The 22,454-nt window shown below is 49.3% G+C and overlaps 1 protein-coding gene across 2 annotated transcripts in view; it reads left to right on the plus strand.

The window, feature by feature from the left end:
• The window catches only part of LOC114061526 (breakpoint cluster region protein), an 80,737-nt gene that overhangs the window by 52,812 nt on the left and 5,471 nt on the right, over positions 1 to 22,454 (plus strand). For both annotated transcript variants that reach the window (XM_027892079.1, XM_027892080.1), the window contains exons 9-20: positions 4,668 to 4,789; positions 6,005 to 6,173; positions 7,433 to 7,552; positions 8,213 to 8,288; positions 8,850 to 8,954; positions 9,760 to 9,834; positions 10,976 to 11,073; positions 11,711 to 11,842; positions 19,208 to 19,267; positions 19,399 to 19,508; positions 20,270 to 20,409; positions 21,866 to 22,000. In XM_027892079.1, the coding sequence (XP_027747880.1) occupies positions 4,668 to 4,789; positions 6,005 to 6,173; positions 7,433 to 7,552; positions 8,213 to 8,288; positions 8,850 to 8,954; positions 9,760 to 9,834; positions 10,976 to 11,073; positions 11,711 to 11,842; positions 19,208 to 19,267; positions 19,399 to 19,508; positions 20,270 to 20,409; positions 21,866 to 22,000 (1,342 nt within the window). The remainder of the gene's footprint in view (positions 1 to 4,667; positions 4,790 to 6,004; positions 6,174 to 7,432; positions 7,553 to 8,212; positions 8,289 to 8,849; positions 8,955 to 9,759; positions 9,835 to 10,975; positions 11,074 to 11,710; positions 11,843 to 19,207; positions 19,268 to 19,398; positions 19,509 to 20,269; positions 20,410 to 21,865; positions 22,001 to 22,454) is intronic.

The following is a 22,454-nucleotide window of genomic DNA, read 5'->3' on the forward strand; positions in this document are numbered from 1 at the left end:
TGAAGCCTGTGGAAAGCTGGAAGCTCAGCTTGGACCCAGGCAGCAATGCCCAGTGTGAGGCCTGGTGCCCGCTGCTCCTGGAGGCCTTGGGCAGATGTTGGCAGTGGAGCACTCAGAACTGATCTTGGCTGCTTCATGCTCTGTCTTACACCTGCAGCCAGAGGGCTCCTGGTGACAGGAGCTTCGAGAAGAAGAAAGAGAGGCCATTAAAATGCTCAAAGGGCAGCCAGTTTAACTCCCTGGACAGAGCATCCCTTTATTCTTCAGTGCTGGTCTTGCAGCACATGCACGCGCACACACACACACACACACACCAGGAATCATCTTCTTCCTACGCTCTGCAGAAAGCCAAACCACCTCTTCCTCACTGACATGTGCCAATACCCATCTCCTGCTCTTCCCCTCCTCCCTCTGCCTCACACATGTCCCAGCCCTTCCCGGGGCTCTCTCCCACGCACACGCTGCGGGGCTCTGCTGTCACCACATCGGATGAGCTCCTTCCTCGGCACACAGGCGACGAGAGATGGCCTTTTGTGCAGCTGTGGTTCTGGTTGAGTAGGTTTTTAAATTCCACTTTTTGTAATGTGTCTCAGGCAAGCTGGCCGCACTTCCTGGAGTTAATCAGCCTGTGACAGCAGCAGGATTTATCATATGCAAACAGCACAAAAACACTGTAGGATGAGTAGATGAGCACACAGGTAGTCGTGAGGTTGGTAGCACGGGAGGGGGAGATGCTCAGTGACAGAGGTAAGAGGAGGAGGACAGCAATAGGCAATCCAAAGAGGATAACCAAGCACTGAAAGAGGTACTCTTTTGTTCAGAGCACTGAGGTGGGTGGGAGAAGAAGCAGGTGAAAAAACATGCAGAGAAAAGCAGGGCCTGGAGAGGAGGCTTGGGACTTACATTGCACCAATACAGGAGCTTTGCAAGAGCCACTGAAGGTGACAGATCAAAGGCGATCCTAATTCCATCCATTATGATACAAAATCAGGAGTTTTCCCCCCAGGTTTCCTGGAACATCTTTCTAGAGCTGAGCTGAGCTCATGTGCTGGACATTTGACAGTCTTGGGGCTTTCTGTGGAAGAGGGGGGGTCACACTGCCACTGTACTGCCACTCTCACCCTAAGCTTGGGCTTTCTTGGATGTTTATGTGGTTTTGTGTAGTTTATGTCATTTCAGGGTGTTTTAGGAAACCGTTATCACCTTTGGCAACCTCTAAGAAACAGAGTAACTCTGGAAACAAGGTAGAGAGATGATTTCCCACGTGGGTCACTGTATGTCACGTACAGCAGGATCACTCAGCCAAAAGGTTTGTCTTTCAGGAGAGCCTGTTAAACAGGAGGCCACCAGAGGAATAGTTGGTGGCCCTGGGTGGGAGGAGTTGACCAGAGTTGGTTCCCAGACTGCTAGAGAAGGGCTGTGGAGCTGAGGTGGCACAGACATCTGACCAGCAGGAGTCCTGTCTGAGGGGGCTGCTGACTCCCCCAGGGTTGGAGAGGATGGGCTGACTCATGTTAGGAGGTCCAGGAAGGTGCCCTTTGCTCCCACGCTGTGGGGTTTGGCAGGGATCTGGTAAACCAGTTGGGAAATCCTTTTATTGTTTCCCTCTGACCTGCTGAACCTCCCGGCAAGATGACTAATGTGCAACAGAGGATGTGCCCCTTCGCTGGAAGTGCCCCTCCTCGGCTCCATGGATGCTGAGCAGCCTGGGACATGCCTGTTGTGCCCAGCCAGAACAAAAGTCCTCTTTTCTGAGAGAAGCTGGTAGTGAGGAGAGATTTCCTGACTTGGTCCACATGTTTTCTCCTGTACTCTCCTTCCCAGATGCTTGGTTGCTCTTGTGGCAGTTTAACCCTGTTGCTTGCTGGAGGGAGACCTTCCCAACTAGCTCATGAGCAAGATATGAAGAGTGAAAAGTCTGGGAGGCTCAGTGTTTTCCTCTGAGTGGCTGACTGGAATATATCCCTTTCATCTCTTTCCTTCTGTTCCAGCCAAGCTTAGGAAATACACCCTTGTTGCCTTCCCACCCAGCTCCCTCTGTGGGACTTTTTGCTGCCTCATGGTTGCACTGTCTCTGTGTCAATGGGATGCTTGGTAGCCAGGAGGGCAAACCCAAATAAACCCAGTGTGACTGAGGCCACCTCAGCACGGGTGGGAACTGTGCAGGTTGGTGAGTCACGCCCCTGTTTTGGCCTTAAATGGCTGATCTCTCCGCTCGGGTTTTGGGGCAATGTGCTCTTGGCAGGGTGCTGGGCTGGGCTCTTGAGCTCAGTGCCTGACAGAGGTGGGCAGAAGGCCAGGTCAGACTGTGCCATGTCCCTGCCAGGCAGGGAAAGGACAGTGCTGCATCCTGCTGGGGAGCAGAGATGAGTGAGCTGTGAGAACATCTTTACACCTACGAACAATGAGCAGAGGTTGAGCTGGCAGTAAGCAGTTATTCTCATTGCCCCAGAGGAGCTGAGCTGATTTGCAGAGTAATTAATATGCATCAGATCTAGAAACCTGAGATCGGGGTTTTGGCTTGCTCAGAAAATATCTTTCCCTGCTTATTATTGCTCCCAAGTGAAATTCTTTGCAGCTCAGGAGTGCTCTTGCTACTGACAACATACCTCCTCCTGTTTATTTATTTTAGAGCTCAGTGTTTCTAGTTTCCTACCTGGGGTTTGTTCACCATGCAGGAGGGGAAGGCGTGCACAAGTGCCATCAGCAGCGGAGGCATTAATGCAGGCAGGCATTCACCCCAAAACCACTGAGGAGGAGCCAGGAGGATCACACCCACCTAAAAATAAACACTAACATATGTACAGGCCCTTCTGAGCCTGAATCGCTGCTGGATGCCAGATCTCCACAGAGTCCTGCCCAGAGAGGGTGCAGCATTCTGCTGGGGAACAGCCTTGCTTCCTGCAGCGATGGGAAAGGTGCAGCTTCTGCTGCTGCTGCTCACGGATTTCCAGGACCTTTGTGGCATGGAAGGCAGCACCCAGATGAGCTGCTGACACCGCTCTGGGTGCTTTAACAGGTCGCTGTGGTGCAGCTGCAGACAGGAAAATGCAGGCTCCTAAGGCGGGTCAGGAAGTCTGGGGTGCTGTGGGACAGACTGTGCAAACAAGAGTGGTGTCTGCAAGGGCATTTCTTTGCCAGGAGTTCCCTGCCGTGGTGCCTGCTGGGCTCAGCACTGATGTGGTTTGTTTCCACTTTGGAGAGCCAAGGTGGGAAGGACCGTAGGTGGAAGGAGAGGCAGCGTGGGGGGTTTGCACTCCCACGCCCTGGGCAGGCAGCGTGTGCAGGGCTTGTTAAGTCAGGCAGAGAACAGGACCTGGGGGGCATCAGCTCTGGGGTGGGTGTCCTGACCTGGCTCAGGGGAGCTGCTCTCCTGGTGCTGCTGGACAGTGTCAGCAGAGCTCTCCTGTCTGCAGCCACAGTGCTGTCTAGGCCATATGAGGGGTGTGTGTCGTGTCACTTGGTGGTGTCAGGGGAGCATCCTCTTAGCTGGAATAACAAGGAAATAGTTTGGGTCAGGGAAAAGTTCCTTAGTGTACCTTAGCACGTGTGGGGAAGCTGATGCTTCCTGCTTGTACTGGGCATGAAGTGAGGCAACACTGACAGTTGCACGTACTGATGGGAATAAAACTTGCCCAAAGTTGAATGGCCCTGTTTGGAAATCAGTGGGAGTTATCTATTCCAGATGTGCAGAGTCCTGTTATCCTGACAGCAGAGTGGAAGGGCTGAGCATAGAGCAGGGCATGGAACTCCTGATGTGGTCACTGGTACCTGCACAGCCATCTGCGTAAGTGCCAGCACTCCAGCCTTTTGGTCCTTTAACTATGGTGTCCCCTCCATAAGGGAATTAGGGAAGCAATGCTTATGGCTACTGATCTATGCCTCTTCTTTGGGAGGCTGTAAAGCTCCCTGGAACTAGAAACAGGAATGAAGACATAGAGTTGTGCAGCTTCTTTGAATCTTCTAGGTTTGACAAGCCTTTATATGATATAAAAAGAGATTTCAATAGGCTTGGAGTGGGGTTGTATCCTGATGGTCCTATTAAAGCACAGGCTGATGAGGGACTACTGAGAAGTTTGATGGATACACATGTTCAGGAACTACCCCTCAGCAGCACTTGTAATACAGAAGCAGCAATGGCTGCTGTGGATGTTCAGCTGTTAATGTTGACAAACTCTGCTGTGACTGGGAGAGGAGGTGTCCGAGGAGGGCTTGGCTCTGTCCCTGGAGGGATGGCTGAGGCTGAATGCAGAGGCTGGGAAGTGGCTCTGGGAGAAGCGGTGTGTGCTGCTCTCTGCTGGCTCCAGAGGGGACGATTCACTGGCAGGGATTCAGGGATTCAGGGATTCCAGCCTCCGGTGCACAGAGGCTGGGCAGTGACTCACAATGGGTTACACTCGAGCTCAGGAACAGGGGATGGAGAGCAGCCTGAAGTCTGACCCAGCACCAGGTAATGGGGGAGCTGCATGACCATCTCTGCCTCTGGGAGAGAGGGCAGCAGGGAGCAGAGTTTACAGCAAGGAATATTTAATCGGCTTTCTTCTTTTTTCTGGATCAGACAAATTTACTGAACTTGCTGTGGTAGGAGTCATGTCTGAGGAATGTGTTGCCCCAGTGCCAGATCTGGAGCTCGTATTGCACTGACACATTTTTCCTGCTCGTTCCAGCACCGGCAGCTGCTGAAGGACAGTTTCATGGTGGAGCTGGTGGAGGGGGCCCGCAAGCTGCGGCACGTCTTTCTTTTTACTGATCTCTTCCTGTGTGCCAAGCTCAAGAAGCAGATTGGAGGGTGAGATTTTCCTTCTGGACTGTGTGCTTTGCACCTCAGCTGCAACAGAATCCTGGGGTTAGCCAGCGGTTTTAGGTGCATGTGAATACCCCAAGCCTGGGTAACCATAACCCACAAGATGGGCTTAGACAAGGAGTAATCAGCAAGGCAGGACTGTTTATTGTATGAGACCTTGTCCATGTCCTGATCCCTCAGGAAAGGTTAATTCCTCCCATCTCTGCCCTGAGCCTTTCTAGGAAAATAGGATATGCTGTAGCTGCTGATATTCAGGACAAATGCTGTTTATTTTTCCACTTCCCCTTTCTTTTAATAGGTGACATTCTTCACTTTCTTTTGTGACTAAGGTTATTAATTTTGGCCTTGCAGCTACAGCATGTTAACAGCTTTCCAGAGAAGTGGCAAAGGTGCAGTGAACAGACTGTGTGAACCCGAAAGTGCAGCTATAAAGACAGTTTTGTTGACATTTTTGACAAATGGGGGGGGAGGAACAATTACCAACGTGCCTGCCTCAAATGGTGCTTCTCTTCATTTGGTAAATGTTCTTCTCATGGAGACCCCTCTCATCTCCTTGCTCTCTAAAAGCAATAAGTTATGCCTGCCCTTTTTCAAGCATGTGCTTGTGAGGAATGACCCTCACAGGACTGGGATGTTCCCATGAGTGGATGTTCCTGAGAGCAGAGGTGAAGAGGGAATAAGTCACATGAACCATTAAAAGAAGTGAACTGGTTATCCTGGTGAAATCTCTGAAGAATGGCAGCTATGAGCTGTAGTTTCTCTCCTCTGGTTGGATCACAGGGAGGTTTATGTGTCTTGGCTCACCTGCCCCATTTGGCCCTTGCTCAGGCAGGAGAGACCTGGTTTAGGTCACAGCCAGGTCAGAGGTTTGGCACAGCTTTGGACCTTTGGCTGCATGGAGGCTTTGAAGGGAGAGCTCATGGGACTGAGAGGGTTTGCAGGAGAGGGCTGTGGTATCTTAGGATAAAAGGAACTAGCAATCAAAATGAGTTGCCTTGTGTACTTGTACTGGCTATTGCCCTGCTGGACTTTCCTGCTGGAAAGCAGCCTTGTGCCAGACTTTTTCCACATGGGAATCACAGTAAAGTTGGGCCCATATCTGTATCTTATGCACTATAGCAGGGAAGGACTTGTGGGAAGGGGGAGGGGGTGTTGTCAAACACCAGTGATAGTAAAAGGTTTGGACCTTCTGCCTTTCAGGAAAAGCCAGCAATATGACTGCAAATGGTACATCCCACTCACTGACCTCAGCTTCCAAATGGTGGATGAGTCTGAGGCAGTGCCCAATATCCCACTGGTACCTGATGAGGAGCTGGATGCCATGAAGATCAAGATATCCCAGATCAAGAACGACATCCAGCGGGAGAAGGTAAAAGGGGCTGAGCACTCCTGACGGGTCCAGGCTCGGTGTCTGTGCTGAGGTACAGCAGCAGCAGCAGCACTCCAGGGCTGCACAGCGTGGGGAGCTGTGTTAGAACGGGCTGTTCAGCACAGGTTTGTGATACCCAGATGCTTTGCAGCCCATCATTGCTCATCCTCGTGCACAGCTTGAATGATGGTGCCCTGTGAGGAGGCAGAAACAAAAGCACTCTGTAGTTGTACCCAATAGCTCCTCTACTAGCATGAAACCACCTGTGACTGCTGTCCCTGAGCATCCATGTGCAGGGCAGGACTGGGAGTGTGAGATGCCAATTTCTGCCTGTTAAAGATGATCCTGCAAGTGATTTTGGTCAGAAGCCATGTATTCCTCAGTTTTTGCAGGCTCAGTTGTACCTTTGAATCTTTTTCCTACTTCGGTGATGTCAAAGCACCAGCAAATATATGGAGAACACCAGTTATGTTGACTGAACAGTCTGACACAGACATGGTGTCTCTGGCCCAAGCTTCTCTTTGCTTGCAAGACGTGTTTTCTTAGAGATGTTAGATTCCTGGGACCCAAAAGAGAAATAAGAGTTTGAAAACTGAAGGCCTACTGGTTGGTAGAGCAGGATATGAATAACGCTAATCGTGTCGTGAGAAGATTATTCCCCACGCTCCTGCCTCTCTGCCCTGGCTGGCTTTCAGAGATGGCTTCCTGGAAAAAGGAAGATATTAGGAAGAACACTCCGTGGAAGCCTCTTACTCACCAGGTGCAGGTGTCTTAAGATACGTGCTGTGGTGCATCACTGCCAAACAATACTCATGGCTGGGTTTGGGACTGGGTATTATCCAGGAAAAACTGATTTTACCTGGCCTCTGATGAAAATGGATCAGTGGGTGGTGAGTGGGAGAGTTCTGGGCAACTTCTAGGGAAGTTCCTTACAGTCTCCTTAGTTAATGAGGACCTGGCAGTGCTGTGGCTGCCCAGTGACATGATGCTGCTGGGCAGAAAGAACAGGGTATAGTGGGGACAGTGGCCATGCACCTCTGGGGAACAGAGCTGACTGTGAGTGTGGAGATACTGCAGGAACATGATCCTGAGCAGCTGGGAGCCCTGTGGATCCTGTTGAGAGCATTTCGTCTGCCCTGGGGCCATTTCCCTACTCATAGAGGGCAGGGACTGTGGATTTTAAAATATCTGTTTGTGTAAATGGGATAGATGTTGGAGAATGACGTGTCCTCTGTCTCCCTCTCTCCCCCTCCCTCCAGAGGGCCAATAAAGGCAGCAAGGTCATCGAGAGGTTAAAAAAGAAGCTGTCAGAGCAGGAATCCCTCCTACTGCTGATGTCTCCCAACATGGCCTTCCGGGTGCACAATCGCAACGGGAAGGTGAGAGCACATCCCCCCACCCCAGTGTGCCTGAGACCACAGGGCTGTGTGTGTAGGTTGTGTTGGCTGTTGCACAAGGAGGTCTCCATGGCCTCCACTGTCTGTCCCAAAAGCCCTTTCCAAGCAGCAGACACCCAGCCCTTGCTGTACCAAGGGTTCTGATGACATCCTATAAGGCTGTGACTCATCTGTCCCCGTGCCCTGCTCTGGCAGTGCTGTGACCTGTCACCGTGGCCTTTCCGTGCACGTGGCAAAGGATTCTCACAAGACTGTGTTACTACTCAGTGACAATCCATGAGCTGGTCACTGCTTCCTCAGCTTGCACCAGTGTCTAGGGCTGTGCTGGAGGCTTTTGGGGTTCCTGGTGTTGTGAGCACAGCACAGAGCTGCCTTGGGAGCCCGTGGCTCCAGGGACATGGCTGCTGTATCGGGGGGGCTCTGTGGGGCTCTGACTGTCCGTGCTGGCACCGGGGGTGCTTTGCTGAGGGCTCGTGTCCATGTCCACAGCCCTGCCTGTCCTGACAGAGCTGGGACACAGGACAAGCGGCAGGAGTGCCACAAGGACAGTGTATCCAGCACTTAGCTCTGGAGGAGGGTGGGAGCAGGCAGGCCAGCCCTCAGACTAATTCATGCCCTATTTTCTTCTCTTTTCCTGGGTAGAGTTACACGTTCCTCATTTCATCAGACTACGAGAGGGCAGAGTGGAGGGAGAATATCCGGGAGCAGCAGAAGAAATGTGAGTGTCCCTCGGCTGTTACTGATACCAATACTGTGATCCTACTGGAGAGCAGGAATCCAGAGGATGAGGAAAACCTGCAAAATCAGAGATATGCATTGGAATCCCCAGCACAGCACAATCTGAGGCTGTTTGGGGGACTTCTGCTTGCAGCAACATGTAGGGAGAGCACCGAGTACATGTGTGTAGAGATTCTCCCATTTGCCCTAGAGATCACAGCTCAGTGCAATTCCAGGTACAGGGAACAGCTGCACCCTTTTACCTGGCTCCAGTCCAAAGAAACTTAGGAACTTTTTTGGCAGGGGTGTGTTTTGGTTTTGCAAGAAACTAAAACCCCCCCCTTTGTTTCCTGTGAACCATGCTGAGAGTTGTTACTCCCAACAGTAACTCAGAGTGCCCTCAGCAGAGCTGGGCAGGGCAGCAGCACAGCCCTGAGCACCTCCACGCTGTCACTGGGCATTGCCCAGGGAGCAGCTATCCCATGTGTGCCCTGGGTGAGGGAGAAGGCATCCAGCCACTCCTTTAAATTTGAATTCCTCCCTCTTTGAATCTCCTTGGCAGGCTTTAAAAGCTTCTCCCTCACATCAGTGGAGCTCCAGATGCTGACAAACTCCTGTGTGAAGCTTCAGACAGTCCACAACATTCCCCTCACTATCAATAAGGAAGGTAAGAGCTTTGGTTTATGTTTTCACTTGGTGCAGCTGCAGTGAAACTCTCCCCTGCCTGCTTTTGTGAATTCCCCTGGTTCTTTTTGCTACTCACTGCAGCCTGGTGATGAGTTACAAACTGTAACTCCCCATGAAACAAAAGTCCCTGTAAAACAAAACCTGAGGCCATGTGTGCCCAGCTTGTGTGGTTTAGTTGAAGTGGATGATGGCATACAAGGAGAGAGCAATAGGAAGAAGAACAGTGTGTCACCCCAGTGCTACTTTCTGCAACAACAGAAATACAAGCTCCACATTATGTGGCTACATCTAAATTAGCAAAATATTCCTCAACATCTTCCAGTATATATTCATTGACTATTAAGTGGTTCTTATATGCAGCTGTTGTGCAAGGCACTGGAGTGCCTGGTGGAGTCCTAACCCGGGACAGCTTTGAACTGTGCCTGGGAATCCTTTGGAAGAACATCAGCTGGCCAAAATTGCATCAGAGACCATCCTAAATTACTCTCTAATCTGCTAGTCTAGACTTTGCCTCTATATTTTACTTCTGTGTTTTTACTTTATATTTTACCTCTGAATTTCTTCTGTGCTGTCTTGCTGACCCTAGAAATGTCACTTTAGGAGCCTCCCACTTCCAGAAGGCATTGCAGGTGACAGTGGTCTCCTCTCTTGCCACAGTGGCTGTTATGTGCTCCTGCCATCCTTAGGGACAGTTTACCCTGGCTCATTAACCTGTGCAATATCAATCTCATCACTCTCTCAGCTCCACTGTGAATGTAACGAAATTCCTCGGGTCTTTTGTACAGATGATGAATCCCCGGGTCTCTATGGATTCCTGAATGTCATTGTCCACTCTGCCACAGGATTCAAGCAAAGCTCAAGTGAGTTGCAGTTCTGTGACACACAGAGGTACTGACAGGGGTTGGATAAGTCATGCTGGGACAGCTGGGCACGGACTGGCTTAGGACTGCAACATCTGTGGTGATGATGAGGAGGAAAGGGGTTTTGGGGAACTGGAAGTTCCTGCTGTGAACTCTCAGAAAGATCACCATCAAGGGTCAGCATGCAGCACTTATTTTTAGGCCTAGTCTGGGTTTTTAAGCAGTGTTTGCTGATTACCCATCTGTTCTAGAAACGAGTCAGCCCTTGCACTGAATTCTTGCAACTATATTTTGTTTTACAATGAAAGAGTGGAAATCCTTCTCTGGCATCCAGATTTTTTGTTGTGAAGAAAGGGGTGCTAAAATTTCGGGGTATGATTTGACAGAAGGATCAAAAAAGGTGACAGACTAGAGTGAGGAGGACCCTGGCAGGAAAAACTGTGCTTCCCAGCCATGGAATGGGATAATCTAGAACAGCTGCCCAGGTTACCTGGCCGTGTGCCTGGGGATCCTGTTCTTACCCAAGCTAAGTGTGCAGTCCAGGGAGGAAAGGAGTGTACTGGGAGTACATCCCTGTTGGCTTCCTCCTGCTGAGCCACTGACTGCCCAGCTGCTGCCTGACACCACATTTGTAACTTAGGACATAACTTGCAGATGGGGCAATGTCTACAGCTCATTAGTAGCTCTTCACAAACACCAAATACCACCTGTTTAGGCACATTGTAAAAATAATGAGGTTTTTGCCCCCTGACCTGCTCCCTGAGGGATCCCACACTGGTGCTGTTCTAGGGAAATCACTGTGCGGATGTGGTCCAGTATCTACCTGGGGAAGGTTTATTGCTCACTGGTGGACACCTTTGGCTCAGTATGGATTGATCTGGGGAATACTGGATAACAGCATATGTCTGATTTTTGGTAGAGGTGAAGGGCTTGTCTGTGCTGACATAATTCATACAGCTGTGCTGGTACTTCAGCTTCCTAAAGGCAACTGGGCTGATCAGGATGATGAGTTTTGTATGGAATGGTGTTACTGGTACTAATACAGAGATGGTGGAGCTGAAGACAGAGCCTGGAAGTGATTAATGTGAATTTGGAGGTTCTAGAAGTTTTTTAAGTTTCTGTCCTTGTCTCCCCTCCCCAGATTTGTACTGCACCTTAGAGGTGGATTCTTTTGGGTATTTTGTGAACAAGGCCAAAACCAGAGTTTACAGAGACACCACAGAGCCCAACTGGAACGAGGTAGGTTTGATTTTTCTGGCTGTGACTTATTCCACGTGCCAAAGATCTGCCCATGGAAGAACTTTCTGTGTGCTCAGCATTTGTGCTGCACGTGCTGCTGCTCAGAGAGCCCTTTCCTGCCAGGTTCATTTGGCTGTCAGGGCTTGCAGAAGATTTTCTCTTGGATTAGCTGCAGTTAAACAAACAGTTTGATAAAAATGAGTCTTATCCAGTATTTAAACATGTTTAAAGATGCATGTTTGATTATTTTTTTTAAGACACAATGAAAGAGGTGGTTTTGTTTATTTGTTGAGAGAGGGAAGAATTAACTATAGACACTTTGCCTGTTTACAGGCAACTGGTGGTGAGCAAAATTCAGTACAAGGAAGGTGGGTGAGTTTGTGTCTTTGAACACTGCTTTGCTGAGACCCAGTGAAACCTGACTAAGGAGTGAACCATCTTAGTCTCTGATCTGACCACCTTATATATACAAAATACAATTTCAGTTTATTTCTAGACCAACTCCATTAGAGAGGACGTTTTGGACAGTCCTTAAGTGCTCCCTTCTGATGAATTTTAAGGAGACTAAATTGATTATTATGAGACTGGTGTCCTGCTGTGATGCATCCATTGCTCTTTCCTGTCTGGTGCCCTGCAGGAGTTCGAGATTGAGCTGGAGGGCTCACAGACACTGCGGATCCTGTGCTATGAAAAGTGCTACAACAAAACCAAGCTCACCAAAGAGGATGGAGAGAGCACAGATCGCATCATGGGGAAAGGGCAGATCCAGGTAAGACTGTGCTGAGCTCATTCCTGCTACCCTTACTGCAACACATCCCAGGACTTTTGAATCCTGGAGTGCACCAGGGAGGGTTTTTTCCCTGCATTCTTTGTCTAAGTATTGAAGATTTCTGTCTAGATAGTGAGGCACACAGTGTGACTCACAAAGAGGAAGGCAGCAGCTTTCTCCCTCTTGCTTTGTGCCCTGTACCTGTTTCAGCACCCTTATGGAATAGCTGCTTTTTCAAGAAAGTTTGTTTTGATCTCTCGTTTGCCCATTAACTTCCAAACCTCCAACCCAGCAGAGGAACTGCACTGCCCCTGGGCCCTGCTGGGGATGCTCCATGTGTGGCAGGAGGAATATCCTCTCCCCTCTGTAAATCATGTGCAGAACTGCTGCTGTGTGTACGTGCTGGGAGGTGATGGAGGGCCCTGGAGGACAGGCCCATTGTCCTGATAACTGCCATGTTCAGGGCACGGTGTCCAGGACAGCAGGTGGCATCTGAGGGAGATTTCCACTGCAGAGAGTCCATGTGGGATACTCTGTGTGGCAGATTGGTAATACAATAGGGGAGGTGATGATTGCAAAGGGATGCTGCTCTTGGGGAGCTGCTGTGTAGGAGGGATCCAGCCATCCGTGGAGGATGACATTGGGAACATATGTTCCCATCTTGTTCCAGTTTGTTGCACTGTCTGTCCACAGTTTTAGGGAGGTGTTTAAATGCCTGCTCTGAGGGCACATTTTTGTGCTGGAGTGGCTGTTGTAGAGAGCAGAGACGCTGCCCAGATACCTTTGTCTCTCTGGGAAGCTCAAAGGTCTCCCCGTTCCCCTCCCCGTGTGTGTGCCTGTCCCTCTGCCCGTGGGTGGCAGCTCTCCCAGTGCTGCTCACGCAGGCCAGGCTGTCTGTGGGAATGCAGAACAGCTGGGATGGAGGGCAGCCCGTGGGATCCCATCGCTCTGCCAGGGTTCACTGGCTAAATGATCCCATCAGGCCTGGCCCTTCCCTCCTTCCCTCCCTCCTTGCAGCCTGAGGCTGCCACGTGTCACCAGGGAGAGCTTTTGTGTCCAATGCCTGGTGGGATTGGGAAGGGAACTGGTGTACAAATCAATAAATGCCAGCTCAGGGTGTCTCCTGTGTGTGTCTCAGGCCGACCAGAAATCTCTGTGTCCCTCCTGCTAACAAAGGCTATTTTCCATGGAGATGAGCAACTACAAAAGAGCAAATTTGCAGCCCTGAAATGCCCCGGGGATTTGTGTGCTTATAACAGAGAACCCTGAGATCACTGACCCACTAAATCCTCCAAATATTTTACATAGAATGATTTTAAAACCAAAGCAAATCTTTTAAATTTTAAGCAATTATTTTTCCTCTCACAGGAGTGGGCATTTTTCTGCACAGCAATGGTATATTCTGTTAATACATTTTATATTAAAGTTAGTAAGTAAAAATACTCTGTGGTGACACCATTGCATCTTGATTCTTTTAGAGAAACCTAAACACTGGGAAGGTTTAAAAATGAAAAAAAAATCAATAAAAATGTTATTGTTTAATGTGCAGATGTTGCATTCTGTTACATCGTAAAAAGCACATGCAAAATTTCTCTTGTTTTCTATACATCCCCTTTAAAATTCATAAAGAGCATCCTCATAATTCTCAGTGATTTCTGTTCCATCACACAAATGTTGAATAACTGCAAAGAGAAGTCATAAGGCAGTCTGGTAATATTGTGGATTGATAAAAATTATTAAAGGTTTTTAGTTTGGTTTAGTTTTATTTTTAAACTAAACACCATTTCTCGATTAAGAAACCATAATAATGCAACAACAAAATCAGATTGCAGCCTGTGGCTGAAGGCTGGCTGTGTAAATGCTATGTTAAAGCATTTTTCAATCACTAGTTTAATAGGTATTTTCTTTCAGGATTCTCCAGGTGCTTTTACATCAAATTTTGTTTACCTTAGAGTTGGTAGTTTATCCTGGGCTTTCTGGTTGTTGTTGTTGTTGTTGTTGTTGCTGCACTGTCCTTATTCAGCCAAAGTCAGTCTGTTTAAAGGCAAGGTCTGTGAAGTTGGAGGAAGGTTTTATTTCCATAAATTCCCTTCAGTTAAAAACTCTGGGAACATGAAGGGTCGTGCCTGCATCCTCCTGTTGATAAAAGCAGAGGAATTTCTGTCTTGGCTAAATTGCAGTGCATTGTTAAGCCATGTATTATTGTAAATATGCAACTTCCCACTACTGGGAATTCTGACTCACCAAATTCTCTGAGCTTCAGTGATGAAGACAATTCATCAAGGAGACAAGGACTGTTTTGGCTGTGAAAATGTTTATTAAATCTCTCTGTTACATTATGGCACTGGAGGAAGGAAGACTGGAAATTGGTCCATGTGGTCACAAGTTTCCAGGAATGGGCAGCAATTTTAGTAGCTCCCATTGCTCATATTTTCTTTTCCTATGAAATATTTTATTTACCTGTATTTATAGCCATAGGCAAGAGCTGCTTCTTTCCTTGCCAACCTGCAAGTTTTATCCCTGAAAAATAAAACCATGAGGTTTTAAAATTGGGGGACGTCCTGGAAATGCAGGAGCGAATTCCTGAGCAGCCCTTGTGGGCATGGCAGCTCTGGGGGTGCAGTGCTGGGGGCTCCTGCTGCACCTCGGGCATGAGAAACACCATTCCAGGCTACCCCGTGCAGCTGAAATCATTGGGACACTCAGGGCAGGAAGGAATGGCCATCATTTTGTAGGAGGACCTGAGGCTTAGTTCAGCTCTGAGCATCAGCTCCTCTGGGTGTGAGCACCCTGGGGTTTTCCTTCCTGCTGTTACCTCACAGTCCATCTTTGACCCTTGGGTTGGCCCTTTTGCTCGTTGAATTTTGCACTTCACGTGGCAGACACATCCCCATGGTTTGAGTGTCCCAGCCTTTGTTTGGTCCTGAGACTGCACCTAAGTGGGCACCCGGGTCAGCTCCACTGCCCTGGGAACAGACTGCATGAGTGAGCTGATCCTTCCCCCTGGGATCCGGCTCCTCCCGTTGGTGCCTCCTAGAAACGCTGTTTCCTTTGTTGTTTTTCTTTTTTCTGCATGATCAGCTCAGGCAGAGTATTTCCTTCTCCTCACAGCGGTGCTGGAAAATCAGGGAGGATGTGACCACAGATCAGTCATTCTGAGGAAGAAGTGCAACACCATTCCTCTGTTGCCTTGCAAAACAATCACTCTTATCTGCTGAATTATCTGGGATGTCTCATAGCAGTGCCCGTGGCTATTTCAGGCACTAAGTTGTTTTCCATGTAAACCATGTTTTCCCTGCTGTACCTCCCAAGTGTCAACTCAGAAACCCTTTACACCCTCCAGTTCATTTAAGCAGTTTGCTCAAGCAGAACAGTGTCCCAGCGATGAAAATAGGGGGGAAATGAAGAAGGCAATGGGTCATGGCTAAAGGGTGATGGTGGGAAAGATTAACCTGTCAGTGGGGAGCTGTGAGAAGAATGGGGTTATGGCTGGACTGGGAGTTTCCAGCAGCAGTGAGAACTCTGACAGCATGGATGTCACATCAGTTACAGTTCAAAACTGATGGGGTGTAAAGTTGCCAGGGAGATTTAATAAAGGGAAGAAGTAACGTGAATGAATAGATAAAACACAGTAACCTTAATGTCTCCTCAGTCCTTGCTCTTTCATTTCTACTGAGGCTTCCTTGTTTATTCATCTTTCTGTATGTTTTCTTTTCTCTCTGGGGAAAAAGAAATTATCATCAAGCTCCTTGTGGTGGTTTCCTAAGGCAAAGCACAGACACCCTTCTTAGTGCCTGGCTTGCATTTGCCAGACCAGCACCCCCCGTTTGCCTTTCCCAGGTCCTCACCGCTCTGCTCTGCCCTCTGACTGCAGTGCCCTGTCTGAATTCAGTGCTGAGCTGCTACAAGGGCCAGAGACCTGCACTCAGAACCCCCCGTGGGGCTGAGCTGCTTTGTTCTGTTGTGTTTTGGGCTGGATGCAGAGAGGTGCTGGCTTGATTCATTACTGACTTAGGGGCTGCAGCTTGCCCTGCAAATGCCAGGGAACAGGCCACAGGGGAGGAAGCAGCAAACAGACAAACTGGCTGGTTTGTGTTTTCCTGTGCAGCACGAGCTCTTGGTGGGGGCTGTGCAAACCAGCCCCTGCAGTACAGTCTGTGAGGGGTTGAGCAGGTCTGTCCTGTTTGCACAGGGCAGGGAAACAACACAATGGTTCTGTTTCAGTGGAGATGGCACAGGTGCTTTTGTCACTCAAACCAAGCCCCCTTTGAAGGAGCTGTGTGGAGGGGCAGTAAATGTCACTGTCAGATGCAGAGGCAGCCGTTGCACAGGGCCTCCCCTGCCTGAGCTGGCACAGCTCTCGGAGCTGCCTCCCTTTGCCGTGCTGGCTGGGGATTGCATTCTTCTACTCCATGTTCTTTCTTCCAGGTCATTGATTTCCAAATCAGGCCAGAAGACAGCATGACCCTCTGTGCTGGAGCATCACTCCTGCTAGCTCTTTGTGCTCAGTGTGCTCTGTACCTCCTGCTCCAACTGCTCTGTTGCTCTTGCTGGCCCAGAAGGTCAGTCAGCAGTTGGGTCCAGGACTGAAGCTCAAAGTCTCAATGACGTTCTTGGTTTCCTGTTGACTGTTTCCTACTGTGACTTATCAGACTGTTAGACCTGATCTTCCTGTCTCGCTCAGTGTTGCTGAGACCTTATTCAAGCTTTGCTCTTTTAATAGCTTCCATCATTTTGTTTTGTTATTTAAAAAGCACCTTGGGGGGGATTTTTATTTTTTTTTCTTAATTACTGTTGTTATTGCCAGTGATTTATGCAGGGTTGGCTCGGGTCAGCCAGCCCTGGTGCCTGTTCTCCCTGGCTCCATTCAGTACCAGCTGTTCTCCAGCAGGAATCGAACAGCAGGTGGGGAGGGCAGGAGTCCTGCCAGCCCTGCAGCAAAGTTCAGGGAGGAGGGAGCAAGAGGCAGCAGCAGGGACACTCGGGTACCTCCACAGGCCTTGCTCAGCTCCAGCAGTTACCCAGCAGGGAGAAGTTTCTGTGAGCTCTCAGCTCCAGCACTTGGCTTCTGCTTGTCCTTTGCAGCCGTGAAAGTTACTCTTGAGACAGAGCAGGCTGGTGTTTGGCTCATATTTTTTAACAGCTATTCACTTGCTTTCATTTTGTGCAGTGGCAGGAGTTCCCTGGTCAGTACTGAGACATAACCAGTAATACCTGTTAGCTTAAACTGTAACTGGATTCTGCTGGACTCTTCCTTTAATGTTTTTGGCAAATATTCAAACCCCTTTTTCCTCTTCAGTCTTAAGCAGTCTCTCCCTGCTATAAATAATACACTTTCAGTGACTCTGTTCTAAAAAACATATGGAAAACTGCTTCCGAGCAGGATTGGCTGTGACCATGTCCATCAACAGGGCCATTTTGGCAACTTAACCAGATGACTCTTTAGGCAGATGGAGATAAAGCTTTCAGGAATACTGAGCATGGTTGTCCTCCATAGGAAACCAGACACTTCAGAAATGGTTTCCTCTTGATTCTGGGAAAGAATGCAGTTGTTGAAAGAAACCAAACTTCCAGCACGGAAGCTGAGGGCAGAACAGCCCAGCCTCTGGCCAGCTCGTGGGGACCTTGGCCAGGCACAGCGGCGGGGGCGGGTCTGTTCCGCCGGAGTTAAAAGCGAACCCCTCGGCAGGAGCTGCAGTTTGGGTTCGCTGAGCCACTGGAGCCAAGCACTGCTGCCATTGGCCTCCTGGACCTTTGCGCAGTCCCAGGATGTGGGAGCTACTGGTTACTGACTATTCCTTACAAGGGGTCTTCAGGAATTTCTGCCGGAGTTGCACCTACAGGAGCCGGTCCAATTCCACCGGGAAGCACGAGTGTGCAGGCAGCGTCCCGCTGTGGGCTCACATCTGGGACAGAGTGCGCAGGGACAAGGTTGGCCTTGCTTGCTTGTTCTGTTGCTGCTTGGGGTCTCTGCAGTGTGAAACTTTCCTCTGCTGGTTGTCTTTCTGTGGGGAAGGGTGTGGGGGCACTTGTCTCTGTAGCCGTCAGCAGCACTGGGCTGCTCTGCTGACGATCTGAAAGACTGTGACTATGAGTGTCTCAGATCTCCCAGAATTTCCTGCAGCTGCTGTTCCAGCATTTCTCTCACCTGCCAGAGCACTCTGTCCCTGCACAGGGATCTGTGAGAGGGGGGAGCTGTGCTGCAAAGGACCTCTGCTTGCCGAGGTTGTGTTTGCTGACAGCAGTAAACTCAAGGCAGAGGCTACTGCAGTTGCCTCCTCCTGGTCTTGCTGTGCCTCAGTGTTCCAAGCACTACAAAGCCGTCTCAGGAGGCACCAAATTCCCAGTTTGGCTGGTTCCGATTGCTTATCCAGTCCCAGTGCAGGCAGCTCTTTCCTCTCTTGCCAGTTTCCCTGGAGCTGGGTTCAGGTGTGTTTGGGCTCTCCCAGCCAGTGTTGGAATTGCTGGGTGATGTTTGAGCACTCGAGTCAGCCACTCCCTGGCCTCACAACTGTCCACTCGAGATCAAGCAAAGCTGAAAGTGAGAGATTGGAACTTGGTTCTGTTTGATGAATTCTTCCAGAGAATCAGGTGTTCTTCCTGCCTCCATTCTCGAGTAGAGATGAAAAGAAATAGGCAAGTTGAAGGAGGACAACTTTCCATGATTTCTGGGCTGATTTTCTCCATTTCTCCTCTGTCAGATCCTGACAGAAGTTTGGTTTGTTTGAAGTTACTTGCCTGTGTATGGATCACTTTGTATTTCTCTTCTTTGATCTCACTCCTAAGGTCATTATGTCTTTTGAATTCAGTCCTTCTTGGAAGCTGTTGGCTCTATTGGCTCCACAGCCAAGAGCTAGGAGGTTCTGCAGCCTGGGTTTTGGTTTCAGTGCAGTAATTTCACACTCACCCAACCTCACCTGTCTATAGAAAACTGCACTGGGAGACAATTTCTCTGTTTCAAATCAGAGTTATTTCAGAAATCTCTCCTCTCTTTCTCTGACTCCTGGCCCTGTGGGACAGGGTGATTTTGGCTGTCACTGTGCCTCTGTGTGTGCCACAGCCATGAGTGCAGTATCTCTGTGAAAATCAGGTTGTTGCCATTCAAACATTGACTGTGCTCACTGAGGTTGCCTTTGCTGTTGAGCAGACACTGCACACATGTTGCTGGATTTTCCATGTATGTGAGTCCTCCTCAGCCCTGCTTGGAGAACCACACAATATCTGAGCATCCCATTACCTGAAACAGGGAAAACCCTGCAGTGTGTTTTCCTATGGACAAGAAATAGCATGTTAAAAGGGATGGTGCTCTGCTCACTGGTTTCTCTGAAGTCTGTTCCCAGCTCACGGGTAACTTCTGTTTTTCAGCTGGACCCGCAGGCACTGCAGGACAAAGACTGGCAGCGCACGGTCATCTCAATGAACGGGGTAAGCGCAGCAAACAGAAATTAGCTCTGCTTCTGTACCTCCCATGGGCTTTATTTCTTTGCTCTTCATTGCAGCAAGGGAAAAAAAAAATTAAAAAATTTTAAAAATGCCATCTGATCTCTTTTGTTCAGGTTGAGGTGAAGCTGTCGGTGAAGTTCACCAGCCGGGAGTTCAGCCTCAAAAGGATGCCGTCCCGCAAACAGACCGGCGTGTTTGGGGTCAAGATCGCCATCGTCACCAAGTGAGCTCGGGGGTCACACCTCTCCCTGCTGCTTTTCAGAAAGGCAACTGGCCAGTGGGGTGCTCCTGCCTGTGCCCCCCGAGGGGTGTGGCAGTCCAGCCCCCTCCACTCGGGTAGCAGGCAGGGGAAAGAAGCAGTGTGCACACGGGCTGTGGAACCCAGGGTGTTTACTGACAGCTTGTTGCTCCTCTGAATTCCAGAAATCCCTCTTGCCCTCAACTCCTCTGTAGTTAGCTGACACGGTCACAAAGTTCCAGAGCCACTGAACAAGGATGTTTCCTTTCCATAATCAAAAATGTTCAAGGTCTTTGGATCCCGTTGTATTATTTTAACCCCTGATCTTTTGTTGTGAATCATTTGCCAGCAGAAACCTGTTTGTTCTGTTACAGGCTTTGGGAAGTGTGGTGTTTCCTCTCTATGGAATTGTATTAATTTGGAAGCAACAGAGTTGCTATGTATCTCAGGAATGTTTGGGAATCCTCTGATTACCTGGGCAGAGTCACAGGCTCTAGGGGCGCTGGGACTTGGCCAGAAGCTCAAGTGCTCAGGGAAGGCAGGCTGAGACAGTCAGAAAACTCTCTCCAGTTTCAAAGGCGTTTTTCAGCTCCGTCCTTGTTGCCTGCTCAGACTTCCCCCCACCCCATTTTCCAGAAGAGGTTTCACAGTGAAATGTTGGGGTGGTTTTAGCCAGCCTGGCTGGCTGGGGGAACAGGCACTGAGGGCCTGGGCTGTGCTGAACTCTTCTCTCTGGCTTTCTGAAGGAGAGAGAGGTCGAAGGTGCCTTACATAGTGCGGCAGTGCGTGGAGGAGATCGAGCGGCGCGGGATGGAGGAGGTGGGAATCTACCGAGTCTCCGGGGTTGCAACGGATATCCAGGCTCTGAAAGCTGCCTTTGATGTCAGTAAGTATTTGTGCCTGATGTTCTCCTTTGCTCTCTGAGAACCTGCCTGAGCTCTTTGTCAGGTGGCTCTGCTATTTTTAATCTTGTTCCCCAAGAAGCATTAAGAGGTAGAGATTCTCGCATGAGGAGAATAATTTTAACCCTGGCTGCATATTTTATTAATATTCTTCAGCTACTGATATAACTCCAGACATGCAACAGGATGGATCCTTGTTCCAAATCATGCTTTTGTTATTCTTCCCAGCAGACATGAACTGGTGGGTTTACCTGCTTTGCCAAATCTTTGGAAATGACAGGCACCTTTCTCAGGGGAAACGTCAGCAATCGGGAGTCATAATTTTCTCACTGTGATGAGGTCTCCAAATTAGTAGAAGTCCTTCAAATTAAGAATGTTTTGTGAAAGGAAGGCAGCAAAAAAAATATTCTAAGGCTGACTATGAGGGGTGTTTATGAAGCTGGGGTTGGGTAGTCACGGCTCCTGAGTTCTCTTCTTAACTCTGTCTAGACTGATGTGCACAGGCTGTAAAATGACATAATTTGACATTTGCAAAGCTTTCTTTGATCTTGAGCAGAAAAGGGCTCCCTACAGGTGCTGCATTTAAATCAATGGCCTATGTGTACCAAAAGGCACCCAAGATCAGGCAGGTGAAACAACTCTGAATTGCTGAGGTACAAAGAAAAAAGTGAAATTCTGCTTTACTTCCAGCCTCCACATGATGGTCCAAGAACTGCTCAAGCCACACTCCAGCTCCCTCTTTAGGCAAGCAGTTATGAGGCCTGTGCCAGTTGCCCAAATTCAACCTCCCTGAATTTTCCAGTCACTTCTTTAGTGAAATATTTTCCTTCTTGTATTTTCTTTTCAATCCCCCTAAGCTACCAAAACCTCTGATGAGTCTCCACGGGTGCAATAAGGGTCAAAGTCAGACCAAAAAACATCTTTTTTCATTTCTGTTAAATGCTGGTTTGCACTAAATTTCATGAAACCAGTGCTGGCTCTGCTGGTCGGTGTTTGTTTTAGGGAAAGGGGGTGGTTCTGTTGTTCCTGATTGTAACAAAAGTGAAATGTGAGCTCTGAATTGCTTTAGCTACGCTTGGTGGGGAGTTAGAGACCTCTGATTCCAGGCTGTTAGAGGCAGGGAATTGGAATAACAACTGTTGTCACTAACAAGAGTCGAAATGCATGTAAATACAGTCAAGCAGGGCTTGTTCAGACCAGGCACAGCCCAGCAACCTGAGAGGGTGAGGTTCTCTTGACTTGATGTAACGCCATTTGCAGTCATTTGTGCTGCACTTCTCAGTTGTCAGAAGGTGTCTCATTTAATCTGGGGAAACGTAAACAGGAAGACTCTCTCGGCTGTTTGGGCAAAGACAAAGCATAAACAGACCCAAAGCAAAGCAAAGAAGGGATGGAAGGCCAGCAGCTCCTTTACCCTGCCCCTGCTCTGCCCTCTTTCAGACAACAAGGACGTGTCAGTGATGATGAGCGAGATGGACGTCAATGCCATTGCGGGCACCCTCAAGCTGTACTTCCGCGAGCTGCCCGAGCCCCTGTTCACCGACGAGCTGTACCCCAACTTCGCCGAGGGCATCGGTGGGTAACAGCTGAGGGAACCCCTGAGGATGGAAACTCCTCAGGAGGAGGCTGCTCCTGAAGCAGCACAAACACGAATTGATAGTGTTGGACAGAAGCCTGAGCGAGCTGTGAGGGGAGCGGAACGGAGCTCAGAATGGAGCTCTGGAACGACATCCCATTCCCACGTGGCGGAGCGTGGGCGATGGCCCCGCTGGATTGCAGGCTGCAAAAACCCAGCTTTCTGAAGGATGGGTTCAGAACAGGATGCCCAGTAAGGCTTCCAGGGAAGCCCCCTCTGGAGGGGAAGGGGGGTGTACCCCATCTTACCTTGATGCAGGGGAAAGACATCCATGACTGAAGGTCTGAAAGCACTTGAACTGCTTGAGAGAAAAGGATTCTCTGTGCATCTGTGAAATAAAGGAAAGGGATGCTGTGGGATATTGATGTGCAACTCTGACCTTCCTTCCAGCCT

Source organism: Empidonax traillii, unplaced genomic scaffold (genome assembly GCF_003031625.1).
Source record: "Empidonax traillii isolate 1590-97213 ecotype Southwest subspecies unplaced genomic scaffold, ASM303162v1 scaffold338:size1951571, whole genome shotgun sequence".
Taxonomy (NCBI): domain Eukaryota; kingdom Metazoa; phylum Chordata; class Aves; order Passeriformes; family Tyrannidae; genus Empidonax; species Empidonax traillii.